Genomic DNA, 19010 nt, shown 5'->3' on the forward strand with positions numbered 1-19010 from the left:
ATTTTGATCACACTTTCGCTAGGATTTCGACTCTACAACAATAACGTTATTGCGTAAAGTCGTTTAGTCTGATACAAAAGTGGAATAGCTTCACGATGAAAATTTACTGATCGTTTAGCTTGACAGGTAACTACTTCTTGAAATATGGTCATTCGAGATAGAAATCACTTTCGATTGCACTGATGTGACATACTGATCGCATTAGTGAGTCAGTCAAGTTCGAAATTTAAATAAAAGAAACAGATGTATTCAAATTTTATCACTACGATTCGAAAAGGGATTTTTCTTCATATCTAATCACGTTGAATATATTTAAAATAAAATTAGTCATACCATTAAAAGAAATATTTCGGTGTCAGGGTTTCTGTGTTGGGAGCACTTTTCGTCAAAAATGCATTTTTGACTGAATTTTGACGTTTCCACTTAGGGCCTCTACACACTAAGAGAAATTTCTTTAAAAAATGCCTTTTTAAAGAAAATTTCCCCTATCTTTGTAGGCAAACGTCAGAATTTTTTGTGTAGATACCATTACAGCAGCGCAAACAATTTCCTTCAAAAAAGCATTTTTTGACAAAAATGATTCCATGATCATTGAAAACGTTCACATTTCGTTATTTAGACAATTTGAATATGTTAACAAAACCGTGTACGGAAAGATTTATTGTAATCAATTTTGTCAAATAGAAGTTATTCGAATATATAAAAATTGGATCCCTTTTTGTACGTTAGTCAAGATGATTTTTATTTGTTAAAATTCATATGGAACATTAAATAGGAATATGTCTAAAAGTATCTCGAAATCAAGAAAAACAATTAAAAAATGGAAATGATAAAATTAAAGAAAACAAAAAAACAATATTGAATTCTAGCTTTTCTTGTAATTCTTTGTTAAATATTAACTTTAGTGACATTTCTGCAGTTTCTGAGGTTCAGCCTGATGATTTAGTTTACGCTGATTCTAATTCTAATTCTCTTTCTATATGCCTAAATAAGCTTACTGCTGATTCTCGTTACGCTTGCATGCTTGCGCATATTAATGCGCGAAGCATCAGGCGCCATGTTGATGAGATTCGAGCTCTTCTTCGAGGCTTTTCGATTTCGGTGCTGTGTGTCTCCGAGACCTGGCTTGATTCCTCTGACTCCATGGAGTCTGTTGGTGCTCGGGACTTTCAGTTCCTCAGGTGTGACAGATCTAATCAAAAAAGGGGAGGTGGTGTTGGCATCTACGTCCGCAATTGCCTCAATTCCTCAGTACTCTGCTCGGGAACATTTGGAAAGCTTGAGTATGTCGGTGCTCGTGCAATTTCTTATAGTGTCACCTTTAATATCTTCACATGTTATAACCCTCCTCCAGTAACAAATCTTGGAGATATTGAATGTTTCCTTGATTTTGTGATGTCTTATGACAACTTCGTTATCATGGGTGACTTTAATGTTAACCTTGCATTACAGACTTCCTTAGCCAAAAGGTTTTTGGCTCTCCTATCAGCACGCTCTCTCTATTATGTGCCGTTCAATCCAACGCGAATGGGGTCACTATTAGACCTTTTAATTCTTCCTTCTTGTGATTCGCAGAAAATCATTCAATTTTGTCAGACTCCTCTTCCAGGAATATCTGATCATGATCTGATTTGCGTTTCATATAGTATGCGTCTCCCTAAACCTAAGAATAAATACAAAACAATATCAGATATTAAAAACTGTGATGCTTCAGCTGCTTGTGCTGCTGCATCGTTAGTTCATTGGGGAGATGTATTCCTGAGTGTTTCGGCCTCCGAGAGGGTTGATAGGTTTACAAATTTATTTATTAGCTTGTTCGAAAGAGTTGTGCCCAGGAAGCGCTTCCTTATTCCTCCTCTTTCCACACCATGGATTGATGACGGCGTAGTAACACTTATTAAACGCCGAGATACAGCCTATAAAAAGTGGAAGCGGTCGGGTTCGCAAAGGGATGAAAGAAGCTTTAAAAAGCTGCGCAATAAGGTTTGTAGCCTTATTAAGGCTCGCAAAAAGCGACATTTTTGTAATAGTCTCAACCCTAAACTCCCTTCCAGAACACTTTGGGCGAATATTAAGAAACTTGGCCTGCGACCCTCCATTTCGCCAAGTGAGAATCATTCTTTTAATGCAAATGATTTTAGTTCCTTTTTCTCGTCCTCCTCAGCTGGTATTTTGGCTTCTCCTTCTCTACCTTCCGCGCCCTGGGAGGGTTTTAGCTTCAGCTGTGTTTCGCAAGAAAATGTGGTTTACGCTATCTCCTGTGTCAAGTCTAGTGCTATGGGGTGTGATGGCGTCTCCCTTGATTTTATTAAAATTCTTCTCCCGGTAATTGTACCAGTGCTCACTGACCTATTCAATCACATTATTGTGACTTCAACTTATCCTGACTGTTGGAAAAGGGCTTTAGTAGTACCTATTCCCAAAATATCTAATCCCAAATCTCTCTCTGATTTTAGGCCAATTAGCCTCCTCTCTTCTCTCTCAAAAGCATTCGAAATCCTCCTTCATGAGCAAATCTCTCAATATTTGACTGACAATGGTATGCTTTGTGAGTTCCAGTCGGGCTTCCGAAAGGGTCACAGCACTACTTCTGCCCTTCTCAGGGTAGCTCATGACATTTCTTCAGTTATCGATCAAGGTCATTTTGTGATTCTAGTTCTGCTAGATTTCACAAAGGCCTTCGACAGTCTTCCTCACGATTTGCTCTGTTATAAATTGTGCTCAATTTTCAAATTCTCATCTTCAGCTGTTGCCCTTATTCGATCTTACTTTTCAGGAAGATCACAAGTTGTCAAATTTGGTGAAGATATTTCACCTCCTGCTTCCCTAAGCAAGGGCATCGGTCAGGGTTCAATTCTTGGCCCTCTCATGTTTTCTCTCTTCATCAATGATTTACCCTCTGTGCTGCTAAATTGCTTTTTTCACCTTTACGCAGATGATCTTCAAATTTATGTTGAGGGTGATCCCTTCAACCCTTCAAATGCCTTTTCTCTAATGAACGCAAATCTTTCCAATATTGAAAATTGGGCTTCATTAAATGGATTAGTATTGAATCCGAAAAAGTCCCAGGCTATTGTTATTTCTAAGAAAGCTCTCTCATTTAATTTTCAACCTTTATACCTACACGGTGAAATTATCCCTTTTGTTGATCAAGTCAAAAACCTTGGTATTATTTTCAACTCTACACTCTCATGGTCTGATCATGCCACATCTATTTGCCGTAAGGTCAACTATTCTCTTTACACTCTTAGACGCTTCCGGGACATTACGCCCTATGACACTCGCTTGATCCTCGCTCGAGCGCTTCTTCTTCCTTTTTTTATCTACGGGGCAGAGCTCTTTTTTGCAGCGGATAGTGACACAATTCGCCGCTTGACAGTGTCCTTTAATGATTGTGTCAGGTATATATGCGGCTTAAGTCGCCGAGATCACATCACTCCTCACAGAAATGTGTTCATTGGTTGTGATCTGCCATCTCTTTTGAGAATGAGAGCTGTTTTATATCTCTTTCACCTGCTGATATTTGGATGTCCTAAGTACCTGTCGACTCTTTTGGTTAGGGGGGGTTCGGCCAGGGTTCGGAGTCTTATAGTGCCTAAAGTTAACAGTGATTGCCTTTATCGGACGATTTTTGTGAAAGGCATCACTATTTTTAATTCTCTTCCGTGTGGTAGTCGGAATTCCGCGGATGCTATCCGTGAATTCTTTCTGGCTGAACCTTAGAAGCTTCTATGCTTCTTATTTATCTACTCATTTTTTTTCCTTTTGTTTCTTTTTATTATTAAGATTCTTTTTTTTTCCTTTATTCTGAATTATATTTTGCATTACTTTCTATATGTTCTTTAATCACAATTGTAAGAGGGGTGACCCTATTTTTGTGATTTAAATATATGCATTATTATTATTATAATATTTTAACTTTTAAAACGAGTTATTTTCGCTTTTAAAAAGAGTTATTATAATTCTTTCTTCGTGTAAATTTTAGGACGAAAAAAGTAAAATTAACTCTAAAAACTGAAAAATATAACTACAAAGAGTTAATTTAACATTAATTCGACAATGTTTTATTCATTTGTATACCATAGGTATGTATCTAAGTAGATTTTTCCATCAAAAAAACTTCAGAAGTAAAGTAAGTTTTTTTAGTACTCCCATCGCCTTAACGTTCTTACCTATTTTAAAGAGCAAAGTTTTACAGAAAAAAACTAGATAATTAACTAATTGTCTCTGGAAGTTGCTATTTTAAGTTCAAAATTTAAAAAGTCTAAATATTCTGTTTCTCTAACATTATATTCTAGACTTTTGTTTAATAATATTGATTTTAAGTGACAAAGTTTTAAATTTTACCTTTCATTTAAAACTAATTCGATATAATTAAAAGGCATTATTCAGGTAAGCAATAAAAAATCAAATTTGGTCTGCAAGAAATCAAATTTTAACAGTAGGGGAAGTCGCACTACCTTCGGACGAATCAAGCTTAGAACAACTTGTTTTTTCAATATGTTTTTAGTGAATTTGTTCTATTTTAATATTAGATTTTAATTAGCTAGTCCAATGCTTGAAATTTCCTGAGAGACTGATGGATTAAAATTCATTTTGAATACAGAAAAAAATTGAGTTGTCCGAAGCTTGATTCATTTAAAGGTAGTGCGCGAAGGTAGTAAGTTTCTTTTACTTAATTTAGATTTTAGATCCTTTAGGCAATGAAATTGTCATAAGTTTTCGCAAAAGGAAAATTGGAGAATTTTTCATCTCACTTGTAAGAATTTTACTTATTAACTGTATCAATTAGAAGCATTTTTCTAATAATTTATTTTTTTTCTGACCAAGATTTAATATTTTAGTGATGAAACTTAATTTTTTACTGCTCATTTGTTTTTGATATAATATATCAAAAACATTGATATATAATATATCAAAAACAAATGAGCAGTAAAAAATTATATATTATATAAATATATTATATATTTTATTAAAATAATTTAATTAAATGGTAAGATATCGAAAAATTTTAATTTCTTAAAATAAAATATTTCAAGCGCTATTCGTATAATGATTTTTATCATTCGTTAAAAATATATTTCCCTTTACTTGATGTGTATTGCAAGAACAAACCGTTCACGAAGAATTGAACTTTGAAAGCCAACTTAACTGTTCAAAGTGTGAAATCATAAATTTTTTTTTAATGAAAAAAATCTACTAAGTGGCGTAAAACTCATAAACTTAATTTTCTACTAAGTGTTATTAATTATATATAAGAGTTTAAGACCATAAAAGAATAGTTTACAAAAGTAAAAAAATGCAATAATATTAATGATTCCAAATTAAAGCCTTCAAAAGATGGGTGTTATGCGAATAGTTGTTTTTACTCATATTCTATGTCGAGAAAACATTCTGTAAATTTTATGTAAGAAGAAATGCAAAATATGAGAGAGTTGATAATTTGCTTTTATTTTTTTTAATAAATTCTCAGAAGAGAAGACATAAAATATTTTTTATTGAAATATTCCTATAGGAAATGTAATAAAACATAATAGTAATAATAATAATAATAATATTGCTGGCACAACATTATTACTATTTCTTATATAGGAACGGGATTATCAGTCTCATATTCCGTGGAATCAAGAAAATTTGATATTCTCGTCAAAATTGATATCTCCTGTAAGAAAGGTTTTTTTTTTTAAAAAAAAGCTCAAAATTTATTTATAATTTATGTTTGCCATATCAATTGCTAGAATATATAGTAAAATTTTAAACGCTTTAAAAGGTTCCAGTAGGAAATTTGTGTTAAAAATTTGAAATTTTGGTGTGTTTTATCTTGGGAGACAAAGAATTATGAAATTAAGGGGATCCGTGGTACAATTGGTAAGAGCATACGGATCTTGGGCGGTGTGACCATATACATTCAAATATAAAAATGTTTGTTATGTTTCAAATATAAAAATAAATATAAACATGAAATCTTCGATTTGTTACTTTTTACCCCAGGCTTTCCTGTTTTTTTTCCTAAAAACATAATTAAGTCTTTCATCTCTTTTGGGACTCTGAGTACCCAAAGAAGCATATGAATGTTCTGTGAAAAACAATGTTTTTTTTAATTATTCAGAACTGATAAAAATCCTATTCTTGTGGATGATTACAAACTATAAGGATGTCCAAATGTAAGATATTTTTTGTAGGACCTCAATTAATTCCTGAGCTTAGATATTTTTGATTAAAAAATGGTGAATTTGGCTTGCAGCATATGCTGCGGTCCGGAAAGAGTTAAGAATGTTTTAAGTTTTCGTCTTTTACTAGCAATTACTAATCCTGGGATAACATGATAACTTATTTTCGACACTATCGACTGTGGATTCTGAAAAATTTTAACTATAGCTGCCCTTCCTGTAACTAGTATACATTCAACATTCACATTCAACTCTTCAACAATGCGTAAGAAGTCGACATTCACTTAATATAACAGATATAGATTTATCGATACTATAGATTCGATAGTGTCGAAAAGTTATCATTCCACCCGTGATTTTTCATCGAAGTTGTGGGGTTAAAGAAATGTCATTTAAATTTAAAAAACGCATCTTATAATTCAATTGCTAGCCTTTTGAAAAACAAAATGACACTAAGCTATTTTTGCCATAGAACCAAACCCAGTTCTTGACGCCCATCCCGATCATTAGCCACTCCTCCTAATACAAACATCCTAAATAAGGTTGTCATACGTGCTACAATCAAATTTCTGGATGATTTTACAAGCAGATAAATTCTTTTGAGAAATATTCTTCGTGATGATTCTTGACAAGTTTCTTTTGCGAAAATTGTGCTTCCTTTTATGATGATCGTAAACACGCTAATAAAATTTAGCATCAATTTGTTGTGGAAAAACATCAAGATGGGATATCGGTGAATTACATTTGACCCACATTTAATGTAAGATAGTTAAGGGATTAGTTCAAATGTGGTCAAAAATGGTCTGTAATGTCTTTTAGGCACCCACAAAATGCACATTCGCGTGTCTGAAGAAAGTGTGTTGACTTGTGAAGGTCGGTTTTTCATACATCGTCCACTTATCTCTCGATCTGAATAAATAATTGCCTTCTTCATGGAGTTCCGTACGCGAGTTCTGATTTTTTTTTGCCTACCATCTCGAACTCAACTCTTTTCTTGTTCCCATCATGCGACTCTATCTCAAATTAATGTTGGGGCCACTGTACATTCGGAAGTTTCATCACTTGAGGTCTAAACATTGAAAGCCATTTGTATTTTGATAGAAGTGATGAAAATGTGCAGAATCCACAGCTCCAAGCGATACTGGAAGACTTCTCCATGATCTTAAATGTTTTTCATGCAAATTTCATGGCATTAGGTTTTGTTGGAAATACCAATAAGAAATCATGTTTCACGTTAGATGTTCGCATAGGATCTGATTGAAGGTGATTTTAGGTGTTTTTCTGTGAAGAAGAAACACTCCCATTATTGCCTTGAGGAATGTGCTTCAGAAAACCCGTCTCTTTAAAATGATCTTGATCGCAGATTTTCACATTTAAACCAAACGTTCGTCAAACAGATCAACATCATTTCATTGAGGTCCAGAAGATTTTTCATCTTAGGCCTCCCAGAGTGGTTAAATTGAAATCTCACCTTATTGTCTCAATCTCACAGTGGCAATTTATCAAAGAAAAAGCGACATGACAACAGGTGTATTGGAGAAACTAACATCAAAAGAGATTAAATGTCACTTGTAAGTTAATTTTGAGCATTTATAGCTCTTTGATTGATTACAAGTAGCTGAATTGTGACAGTGAGAGTTTTACTTCAATCCCCATATGGCTATCACTAATATATTGCAATTGATGATCATTGGGCGATTTGGTTGAATGGCAGATGAACAAGTCAATTTAGAAATTCAGTCGAAGCAGCACAATTGAATTCTTTTCGGTGGGTTTTAAAGTCACAAAGTATCATAAATCTTTTTCTGGCTTCTGGACACAAACAAGGGACTGTTTGCTGGATTAGTGTTCAGGTAAATCACACAAATCAGATGTGAATTTTGCCGTGAAAATGACGAGAAATTAACTTGGGAATAATATATTCAACCTATCCATCTCATGCTACTCAAATATGTTCCCTTGTGCACTCAGAAAAACATAATCGTAAGGCTTAATTCAACACGTTAAGATGGTTCTTTTAGAAAAAGTGAGAAGATTTTTAGAAAATAAAGAGCTTTGATTCAGATTGTTCATACATTATATTTAAATGCTTTCAAGATTTCATTTACGCCCAACTTAATTTTTTTTGCAAAGTCGTAAAGTTGCGTATTTATATAAATGTCGAGTAATTATGATAAATTTTGATTTCAAAAGTTGTGTCAATATTCTGCTAATATTTGTTTTTTAACACAACTGCAAAGTATTTGTTCATGTTAAATGCTTTCGTTTATTTTTGCTTCGAAGTAAGAGAAGAATACAACTAGGGTAAGTGTACCAAATTCCGGCCACATTTTTTGTTCCTCAAATTTCTATGAATTTTTAGCTATGAATAACAAAAAATATCGCATCGACGAGCAAGATGATCTGAAAGAAGCATTGGAAGAATTTCGGAAGGGAAAGAAACTATGAGAATGAAGGTGGCCGGAATAGGCCACCAATGCTATTTCTATATTTTATTCATTTTAAAATGTATTAAGAATGATTTTAGAGAAAATAAAAACGATCAATTGTTTACAAGGTTCCAAGCAACAGTCCTTATAAAAAAGTAACAAAGAAAATCAATGTGTATTAAAAATATTATATTTCAAACGTGAGGTTTTTGCGCTTGCATGCAACTATGCCGAAATTTGGCACACCTATCCTAAACATAACTTAAATTTCCTAATTTGTATTTCTATTTTTAGTTTTTTTTTGTAAATTGGAAAGTAATGAAAATGATACTATTAAAGTTACAAATTGGTCAGATTTTCTTAAATTGTCTGTGAGTATTCTATAAACAAAACTTATTACAAATGTTTTATTAAATTTTTTATAATTATTAATATATAATAAGTCGAAAAAATAGATAGGATCTTTACCGTCAGTTTGATCGTTTCGTCTTTAGGCTCACCCTTAATGGTGATCCATTTATCGTACTCCTGGATTTTTGGATCAGTGGCAGTGAATGTTAAATCAATAATTTTAATTTTATCACATACAGTATGACACCAGTAAAGTCAACGAATTTCATTCTTATATATCTGCAATATTGTAAGTTATTAATTGTTGCAGTTTCTATTTCAATCGTTAAAAATTGTCTCAGATTCCTATTTAACAAAAGTAGTTTAAAAGTTTTGGCATTAGGGTAAAGTGGTACAAGTTGGACAGTGGTACAAGTTGGACAATTGTACAATTTGGACAGGGCTTTTTGTCTTGATAAATTTAGTACTTCATTTTTATTTGTATATTTTTAATGCTTTAGTTTTATAATTTGGTTCCTTGTGCTTCAAAACAAATTTTGTACTGTATTTATCAAGAAAAAAGCCATGTCCAACTTGTACCGGCGAATTGTCCAACTTGTAACACTAATTCCAAATTATACACTTTACCCTAAACCTAGAATTTTACATATTTTTTATGATGTTAAACATTTTTAGGGGTTGACTCGTTTGGAGTCGTACTGTATTATTTTTTAATTACTTTTTCGACAAAAAAAATTTTTTTTACCCTTTGTAAAAACCTTTGTCGACTTATCCTAATTTTTCCGAGTATATTGAAGAAAATAAGAGATAGAATTCTATACGCTTTAATTATGTTGATGTTCAATGGCCATATCGCTGGTCTACCATCAATTTCAGACCTGTTGGTTAATTCCTTCTCTCTCAGACACGCCTTATCTTCGATCGAAGATCAACACAATTTGCACAGCAGTGCCATGAATTGAGCCTAAACGTGAGGATTAAGTGCTCCTCCAAGCATTTCTTCCAGCGGGAAATGTGTGTAGAGATGCGTGGGAGGATGCGGAACAGTGATCTTTATAAATAAAATACCAAAGGAGTGAATGCTGGACAGTTGATGGGTACTATCTTGATTTCTTGTCTCTGGCACTATGGTATGCTTCTACTCCTGTCGAAATGGCAATGGATCTTGTTGGTTATTGTGTGTTACTGTGTCTGCACAAAAAGTGCATCACGCAAAATTTGCCATTTCCATCATTCCATACGGACTGGCATGAACAAAAGGTAGAATTTCCTGTTATAATGACTGACAAGAACAAGAATCACTGTACAAAAGATTCATCCAGCATGAACTATTTTTGCGCCACAACTCGTCTCTTTAGTTCAAGACCTCTTCTTTACCAATTTAGCCCAATTTTCTTGCTTCTATCTTTTAGTTCTACTAGGACAAGCACCAGGTGCAATTTGTTGGATAACACACGTTACAACAGTTAAGAGCTCAAGAGCAACAGAAGGTCATATTTAAAACCCGAAATTTTTCTCAAGACATACGGTAAAATCTCTAAGTGGATGAGAAAGTCATTAACACAGTCTATTCCCTCAGATTTGCCATCTTTTGTTCATCAAATGGCGACAGGAAACAATAAGGAAATGCTCTATTCACGTGCTGAAATTAATTAATACTGTTTGAACTTTTTATAGGCTTCTAGGTGCAATAAGTTAAAGAACCCGCAGTAGTTCTCGATCATCCTCCCACCCATGGATGATTGTATTTCAATGTGGGAATCCATGTCGAGTCTCTTTGGTGATTAAATCAACTACCACTGCAAGAAAAACATATCAAGGTGCGCCCAATGTTAAGGTGATCGTAGCACAAAAGCCCTCCCGACAAACACCTTTTTTGCAAGAGAAGATCAAGTTTGAGCGAGTGGCATTTCATCCAAGGGGACAGATAATTCTTCAGTTTCATTAAATTTAATATGTTCATATTTTAATGTAATTTTTAAAGTTCCTCAATACTTAAGGTATTTTCGAAAACCTGTTTTTGTGAGAAAGATCTATTCATTGGTACAGACTAGGTAGAAAAGGAGACCTGGAGACGAAGTTAGCGGAATTCATGCAACTTATAGTGCAAATTTTTGTAACTTGTTATCTCATGCATTCTGTTGCTTTTTAGTCTGAGTTCTTATTTTTGTAAGAATTTATGAAGAGAGGATTCTTCGAGATATCTTAAAATCGTGCTTAGCAGATCTAAATTGAATGTTAAATTTCGTATAAAGATATTAAAATTGATATCTGCAGTAGGCAAACACTAAAAGAAAGTGCTTAAAATTTCAATAATTATATTTATTTTTAATTTTCCTTATAAATATTCTCAATCCCTTAAAGGGCTATAGGCAAAATATGTTAGAAAATATTTTCTTTATTTTTTCGATTTAATATAAAAAATATAATAGTATTTTAAGAAACTTTTCTTAAAGAAAATTAATATTCTTTATTGTAGTGCTTGCTGATTTTATTCTATTATATTAAAATTTTAAATTTAATAGTTTTATAGGGAGAAACCGGGCACCTTTGAATTAGGACACTTTTAAAATTTGATTTTCTTCTCTAATTTTTTATTGAACTAGACCTTTCTGTGATATAATTTAGTTCCGTTAACCCATTCTGAAGCTAAATTACATTTTAATGAGACTCAGTCCAATTTAAAAATAGGGGAAAAAAGTACAATTTCAAAAGTTCCCCACTTCCCCCTAAATCTAATGGTTTTGCGCGACCTGTCCCATTACGTGATATGACACTTGGGTATAAATTTTTAAATTTATTTTTTTAATCTTGAAGTTCTTTAAAAATATAATAATTAAGATTTTTGGAAACTCTTATATTTTAATATTATTTAAATATTTACTTGTCTATTGTATAAACAGCGCACCAATCGTTGTAAGTATTCGAAGACCCTAAAATCCGATTTAAAATATTTAAAATTAGTTTTAGTACTACGGTGTATTATCCCAAATTAATGGAATTCCAAAATCAGCCTTCGGGTTAACCCCTTAAATCTTTAGGACGTATTAATACCAAATGTTACTAAAAGAAGTGTTTGGATTAGTTAACAATTTATATGTTATACTACTTCTTCTTTGATCGTAAAATTAAAATTGATACAAATAAAATACTAAGTAATTGGCAAGTCCATGATCTTTAAATTACGTGATTAAATGCAATCTCAAATGTTTCTTTGTTTGCTTGAGGTGTCATTTCCCTCTGGCAGACAAATTACTTAAATAAGAAGTGTAAATTCCAAGTAAATTCGTAAAGATGCCGTAGCAAATGCCAATGCAAAATTCGAGAGACACAAAGAACCAGCATTCTCGAGAATGTAATTATCATTATGAAGATTGTTGTCCAATTAACGCGAACTTTCGGCATTTCTTGGCATTTTCTTTGGCTCCAGAGAGGCTCTTAACACTTGAGAAATTTGCATTTTTAATTGAACTTCGAGCTAAAATCTTTACACGAATTTTTTAAAGTCATTCTAATAAAAAAAAATTAAAAACATGAATTTAGCGAAGAAATTCAAGAGTTATTTATAGAAAATTAATTGATATTTTAATCAAAATCAACGAATTCAACACTTCCGAAAAGCTTAATGAAATTCAAGTGTGTCAATTTCTTTGAAAATTCACGTTATTAAACCGCAATAATTTTAAATTTAATCATATTTCTCAATTTTGTGCAAATTCTTGAAGAAAACGAAAAATAAACAGATCTAAAAACAAAAAAAAATGGATGAACAAAACTGTAACCAGTGAATGTCTTAATTCCATAAAATGAGCATTATTTGCAATGATTAACAATTGTGCAGACAATTTAAATAAAACGGTTTGTTTCATAGCAAATCCGTCCAAGACAGATTTCTCTTTCATTTTCATCTAATTGCAACCTTTGAAATGAAACAGTATACAATTTGCGATGGATCATTAAGTAGAACACTCTACAATTATTCTCCCCTTTGGAGTGTGATGGTGAAAATCTCACTAGGAGCTATTTGGTGTTTTAGTATATAAATTTTACGACAAACCAACAAAAAAAGACCCCCAGCGAAAGGTGGAGGAATGGGAGTCTGCAAAACCTTCTGGGCAATTTCTTTGGCCATGTTATTCTTGGGCAAAAGAACTGAAGAAGAAGGTTATTTTGATGTATAATTGCCATTGCTGTTTACCAGAAAAAAAAAGAAATGTAACGGATATGCTATCTTGGGGAAGGTGATAATTTTTCACGAATTCACCTCATTATATCAATCAAATGGCAAATTTTCGTGCAACAAGTCATGCTGAGTATTTGCCAATTATAGTGGTTGGGTGTCGGAGGACCAGAAAAGAAATCTGCATGCTAATACAACAAACAGATGGCCAAGTGATGTGGAAATTTGCAACAAGATCTAATACGCACCTGGGCTTACAGAACAATTTTTTCTCACATTTTTCATTTTTATTACAAGGTTAGTATCAATATTTGCATTAGATATTCACAAAAAAAAGATATAATCGTTTGCTCTTCTATTGCAGAATTAGAAGCTAAAAGATACCAGATACCAAGTATGGATTTACAGTGACCCCGCACGTCCGACAAATTAATTAAAATATTTTAAGAATAAAACAGACTTAAAAAAAGTACCTGACTAATTTTCTCTATTTTCTCTTCCAAAATTTCTAAGAAAATGTTATAGTCTTCATAAAGTTCCTAAAGTATTTTTTTTTATTTTAAATCTTTTATGGATTAATATCTTATTTAGTTTATTTTATGAAATTATTCAATTCAATTTATTTCGAAATAGACCATTTCGACATGGTTTGATTAATTTGGATGGGAATAATGTGTACACTGATACTTTTTTGAAACTTCCATAATTTACAAAAAATCTTCAATACCGAAAAGGGAAGGTGGAGTAGATTCACTCGTGCATTAGTCTTGTAAATAATTTTTTTGACGAATAATACTTTTTTAGAAATCGTCCTGTGTATTTTCAGAAAAATACTCAATAGGAACCAATGAAAGTTAGTTTGAAGATGTTTCATATTCGTTTAGCAAATGAGTCCCTGAAAAAAATGTCAGCCGTGTGAAATTGCCCCACCTTCCCATTCGGAACATACTATGCCCCTTGAGAATATTGTCACTTTTGTTTAGATCAAATTATAAATATTACTAATATTTAATGAATATGACAAAAAAATCTGTTTCCAAATTCTTGTTTTTTGTTAGAAGTAAAAATTTTGAAAAAAAAACAGTAATAGGGTAAGTGTGCCAAATTCCGGCCAGCTTGCAATTTCGGCCACCTTTTTTGTTCTTCGAATTTCTATGAATTCTTAGTTTTTACATACTCTAAAGATTATACAATGCAAAAGAATAATGAAAAATGTAGCTTCGACAAACGAGATGACGTGAAAAAGACATTGCAAGAATTCCTGAAGGGCAAGGAATTATGAGAATGAAGGTGGCCGAAATAGGGCACCAAAGCTATGTCTACATTTTTATTCATTTTAATATGTATTAAGAATGATTTTAGAGTAAATAAAGACGATGAACTGTCTACAAGGTTCTAAGCAACACTCCTTAAGTAAAAGGAATAAAAAATCAATTTCTATTAAAGATATTAAATTTCAAACTTGAGACTTTGGCGCTTGCATGCAACTATGCCGAAATTTGGCACACTTACACTATGTTTATAAAATTTTAGAAGACGAACATTCGTAAGTATTTCCTTATAAAAGCAAAATAAATAATAGAATTTATTGTTTCTATAATTTTTAGCAATTTAGTTTCCTACGCAGAAGTTCATGATTGATCAAAATCATCCTTCGCCGTCTTAGCGTTGGTAATAAACCTCTAAAGGAAATACGGTGGAAAATTGCTTCTTCAGGTTGTATGACCTTTATTTATTTTATTTGTCTTTTAATCAGAACTTTGAATTACTTAAAAAAATGATTTCAAACACTTCACTGATTCACTAACTACACAATTTTTAATAATCAATTTATTTGTGTGATATTGGTTTAGTAAATTGTATCACTTTGGTCAATAAAAACATAATTTTGGTCGATTTAAAAAACTAGGAAAGAATCACAATTTTATAAGAAACCCTTCTCACAATTAAAATTTAAATTGTGCAACATTTAGTATTAAATAGTGAACTTCTTTAAAAATATCGAATCCTCAACTTGATTAGTTCTATTGGAATTAAATAAAATATTGCTTAAATAATGTGATCCTTTTCCTGCATTGCTTTTAATCAAAATCAACCAATTTACTACTTATTAACGGAAAAATAATATCCCGAAGATATCAATTTCAGCTTCTCGGAAACTTTAACATTATTTTCTTTTTTAATTTTTGAAAAAATATGAAAAAGAGCTATCCTAGAGTTAATGATAGCTCCCTATGGCTAAATTTTGATTATTATTCAATTTACTTTCATGTTATTTCATCTTATTACACCTATTCCCATGCACCCCTCGCCATCTTAACATTGCTTCTGACTTCTGGGACAAAACTATGGACAAGTCACTTTAAAATTGCAAAAATTATTTCATTCATCTTTTTAACATAAAATAATTTTTAGTTAAATTTGCAAATTTTTCATTGGATCCTGTACATTGCCCTCCCATTGTGGTGAGAGTAATTTTTTTCGATATTGTTAATGATGCTCCACTTTCTTCAACAATGCCGCAATGGATGTGCCGCGTGAATTTAGTAAACTGTATTCACTAAAAGCTATCCACAATTTGCATGATTGCACAAATTGCTTATTAAAGAATATCAATAGCAATTTTCTATTTTTAGGTGGGCAAGATGAAGGAATATTGGGCAGAAATGAGGTATGAATTGATCTCTTTGGATGTCGATGGGGGAAAAAACGGTTTTATTCGCAAGTTCATTGACTGGCGCTTTTTTTCCACAACTTATGGGTGAAGACAGAAGAAGTCGTTACGTGTGATATTTAGCGATGGTATTAGCATAATTTCCAGACAAAATCTTCCTATTTTTTAATGATAGGTGGGGATAAAAGTTATGATATTGACATACCATCCGCCAGAACATTCAGTGCGAAGAACACGGTGATGAGAATAAATTTCCACATTTCGCTAATTAAGATCTCTTAATTACTGCACGAGATTTATTCCTTCAACATAAAATATCTTTCAGAAGCACTGTTGGGGAGATTTGCCTTTCCCGAGAACTTCTTTTGGATAAGAATTTCTCTCAAAGTCCACGAGAATTTCTATATTGACAACACGCACAACACACTTTATCTGTTGCTCCCTCAATAGAAAAGTTATTGTCCTCCGGAAGACACTTTGTCAGCAAAGTCCCAAAAATCACTTAAATGACACAAAATCACAGCTCACAATTCTTCTACATACAAAAAAAAATCCTCGAGAAATAAAAATTTCTTCAGTTTCCTAGAGAGGTGTTATAGAAAAAGTGGTGTGCAGAAAACGCGATCTTGAGCGCGATCCACGAGCCACGATGATGGTGCTGAGCCTAAGAAGAACGAACCAAGAATGAGTTTCATTGCCAAGGCTTTGTGAATTTATAGAGAGAAATTGTATAGTTGGCTCTCCGTCTGAATTGGCATTCCACACAAACTGTGTCACACTCTCAGCTCACTCTCGATGCTCTTTTCATCATCATGCAAGAGTGGGACTTCTTTTTCCTCCGGAGGAAGATCACAAGATCTCATGGAATTATCAAGGATGACATCCCTAATTTTTTTTAAAGAATTTTTCCCTGGAAGCTTATTGCAATTGAAAAACCAAGGACTTTGTGGGAATTAGTACCAACGGACATTTGGTAAGTTCTTTCCCCCACAAAGAGCAATACTCGCGCATCAGAAAGAGCGTGGATGCATTAATGTTGGGCCACTACACTACCACGAAGAAAGACAAGGCACAGTGGGTGACAATATTTTAGGCACATGAAATTTTCCTTTTATTTTCAACTATAATATCTTTAAATTAAAAATAACATATATTCTAGTAAGATTTCAAAGAAAATATTACAATTAGCACATGTCTGTTCTAAAATTAAAACATTTTTAATTGCAAATAATCTCAGAAATCAAAAAAATAGGACAACAACGTTTTTACTACGATTCCAGGCAAGGGGGTGACATTAGCTCTGAAAAATGCGACCAGTTTTAGTGTAAATTTTTTCCTGTTTTCGTACACATTTCACGAGATATCTCCGAAACTACGTAGGTTGCCAATTTGGGATTTTCAGTTGCCCATTCTATATTAAATTGGCTTTTATTTTGTATTTGTATTTTTAACTAATACATTCCACAATGACAGAAAACGCCGAATAAACTCCCGAAGGTTTTTCGGTACGCTAGAAACATATGGGAAACATAGGAAACGTCATGCTCCTGATTCCAGGGTTGATATTGTAATTAGCACATGCCTGTTCTGAACTAGGAGCATGATATGATCACATTCCTAATTTAAGAAAATAATCTCATATTTCCACGTGTAAAAATCTGATCCTTAATAAATTAAGAAATAGGGGAGACTGAGGCACATGTAACCATTTTCGATAGATGCGAATTTGAGGTGATTTTCCAAGGACACAGTGATTTTTGGAAAATCTTTCTTAGCTCATGTTTTACCCTTGGGTATAGGCAATAAATCGAAGGTAATGCGGATGCTGGGAAACAATTGAGTTTTCCATAAAAATAAAATTTGTGTCACCGTGCATTTTTCTCTTTTCACAAAATACCTGGAGTAGAAGTAAACACTTTCTGGGGAGGATGTAAACACCCTTTTTTCCACCCTTGAAATTAACTTTGCATCACTTTCGATTATTTAAATTACTTAAGAGATATATAAAGACTGCATATTTTTCAAAAAATCACGATACTTTTTACAAAAAATAATTAAAATAGCAAAAAACTAAAAGCATGCATATCAAAGACATTTTTCAATGGAGTTTCCCCATATTTTGACATCATGTGACTTTTTATTGAACACAGCACCACCAATTTTTTCGTAATCTATGAATTATAGATATTTCGCATGAAGGTCAATTTCCCGCTCTTTTACCTACTCATTTTGTGAAATTGAAATTGCCTGTTTACATCTACCCCAAATGCTGTTTTCTGACTAATTATTATTTCTTTTGAAATAATGTGAATCTCAATTTCTCTAGTAAATGCATAAATATAATTCTAAAAGATGTAGGAAAGAACTGGTATTGCTACATTTCGATTATTTTAAACAGTTTTTAATTTCCAGGTGGAAATCCAAATGACCAAAATAATCGACATATCAACATTTTCGGGAAAAATGATTTTTATTTTTAAAGTATTAGGATTTTATTGACCAATTCATCTGTGGACATACATCCCCATGGTATCTATGAATGCTTATGGGTTTTATCCTCTGGAGTCTTAAAATTAATGAAAAAATCACAGTGTTTACAACTACCCCAGTTTACTACTGCCCCAGTTCCCCCTAAGTCATTCTTAATAGCTGCTATTATATGCCAAAAATATTTAGAAATTAAAAAAAAACAATGATCTTACATCGAAAATGTGTTTAGCACATAAGTCATCTAAATTAATTTGCAACAGAATTTTTAAATTGCTAGTAGTATATTTAACAAATAGAAAGAAAAATAGTAATAAGTAGAGATGATAATTTATAATACGAGATTTTATTTATTATATTTTTAAACTTTCCGGTAGTAGAAAATTCGGAATATTAAGCCTTTGTTACATAAAAATACATAAATAAAAATATATAAAAATTATTATATAAAAATATATAAATAGTATTTTCGGAGTCCTTGATGTGCCTTCAACATATCTCTCGCAGAAACTTATTGTCTATTACGTCAATTGTCTAAGAAATCTTAAAGTAAGTGTTCCTAATAGGTAGAATTTTTTTATGTAGCTTGATTTTATTCTCGATAACGGTATACCGTAAGTCGTAGTTGTCACAGAACGATTTCTAAAGGAGAAGGTAAGGAGCATTTTCCTAGAAGAAACCATATTCCTATCTCTCAATTTTCTTTGTAAAATTATCCT

The 19010-nt window shown here is 32.4% G+C and overlaps 1 protein-coding gene across 2 annotated transcripts in view; it reads right to left on the reverse strand.

The window, feature by feature from the left end:
• LOC129801933 (agrin) overlaps nucleotides 1–16492 on the reverse strand; it is a 45120-nt gene extending 28628 nt beyond the window's left edge. Inside the window, exon 1 of one of the 2 annotated variants that reach the window (XM_055847421.1) lies at nucleotides 16010–16492. In XM_055847421.1, coding sequence (XP_055703396.1) covers nucleotides 16010–16064 — 55 coding nt within the window. In that variant the 5' untranslated portion in view covers nucleotides 16065–16492. The remainder of the gene's footprint in view (nucleotides 1–16009) is intronic. The other variant, XM_055847420.1, reaches the window with a different exon arrangement.
• Between the last annotated feature and the right edge of the window lie 2518 nt (nucleotides 16493–19010).

Source organism: Phlebotomus papatasi, chromosome 2 (genome assembly GCF_024763615.1).
Source record: "Phlebotomus papatasi isolate M1 chromosome 2, Ppap_2.1, whole genome shotgun sequence".
In the NCBI taxonomy this organism is placed as follows: domain Eukaryota; kingdom Metazoa; phylum Arthropoda; class Insecta; order Diptera; family Psychodidae; genus Phlebotomus; species Phlebotomus papatasi.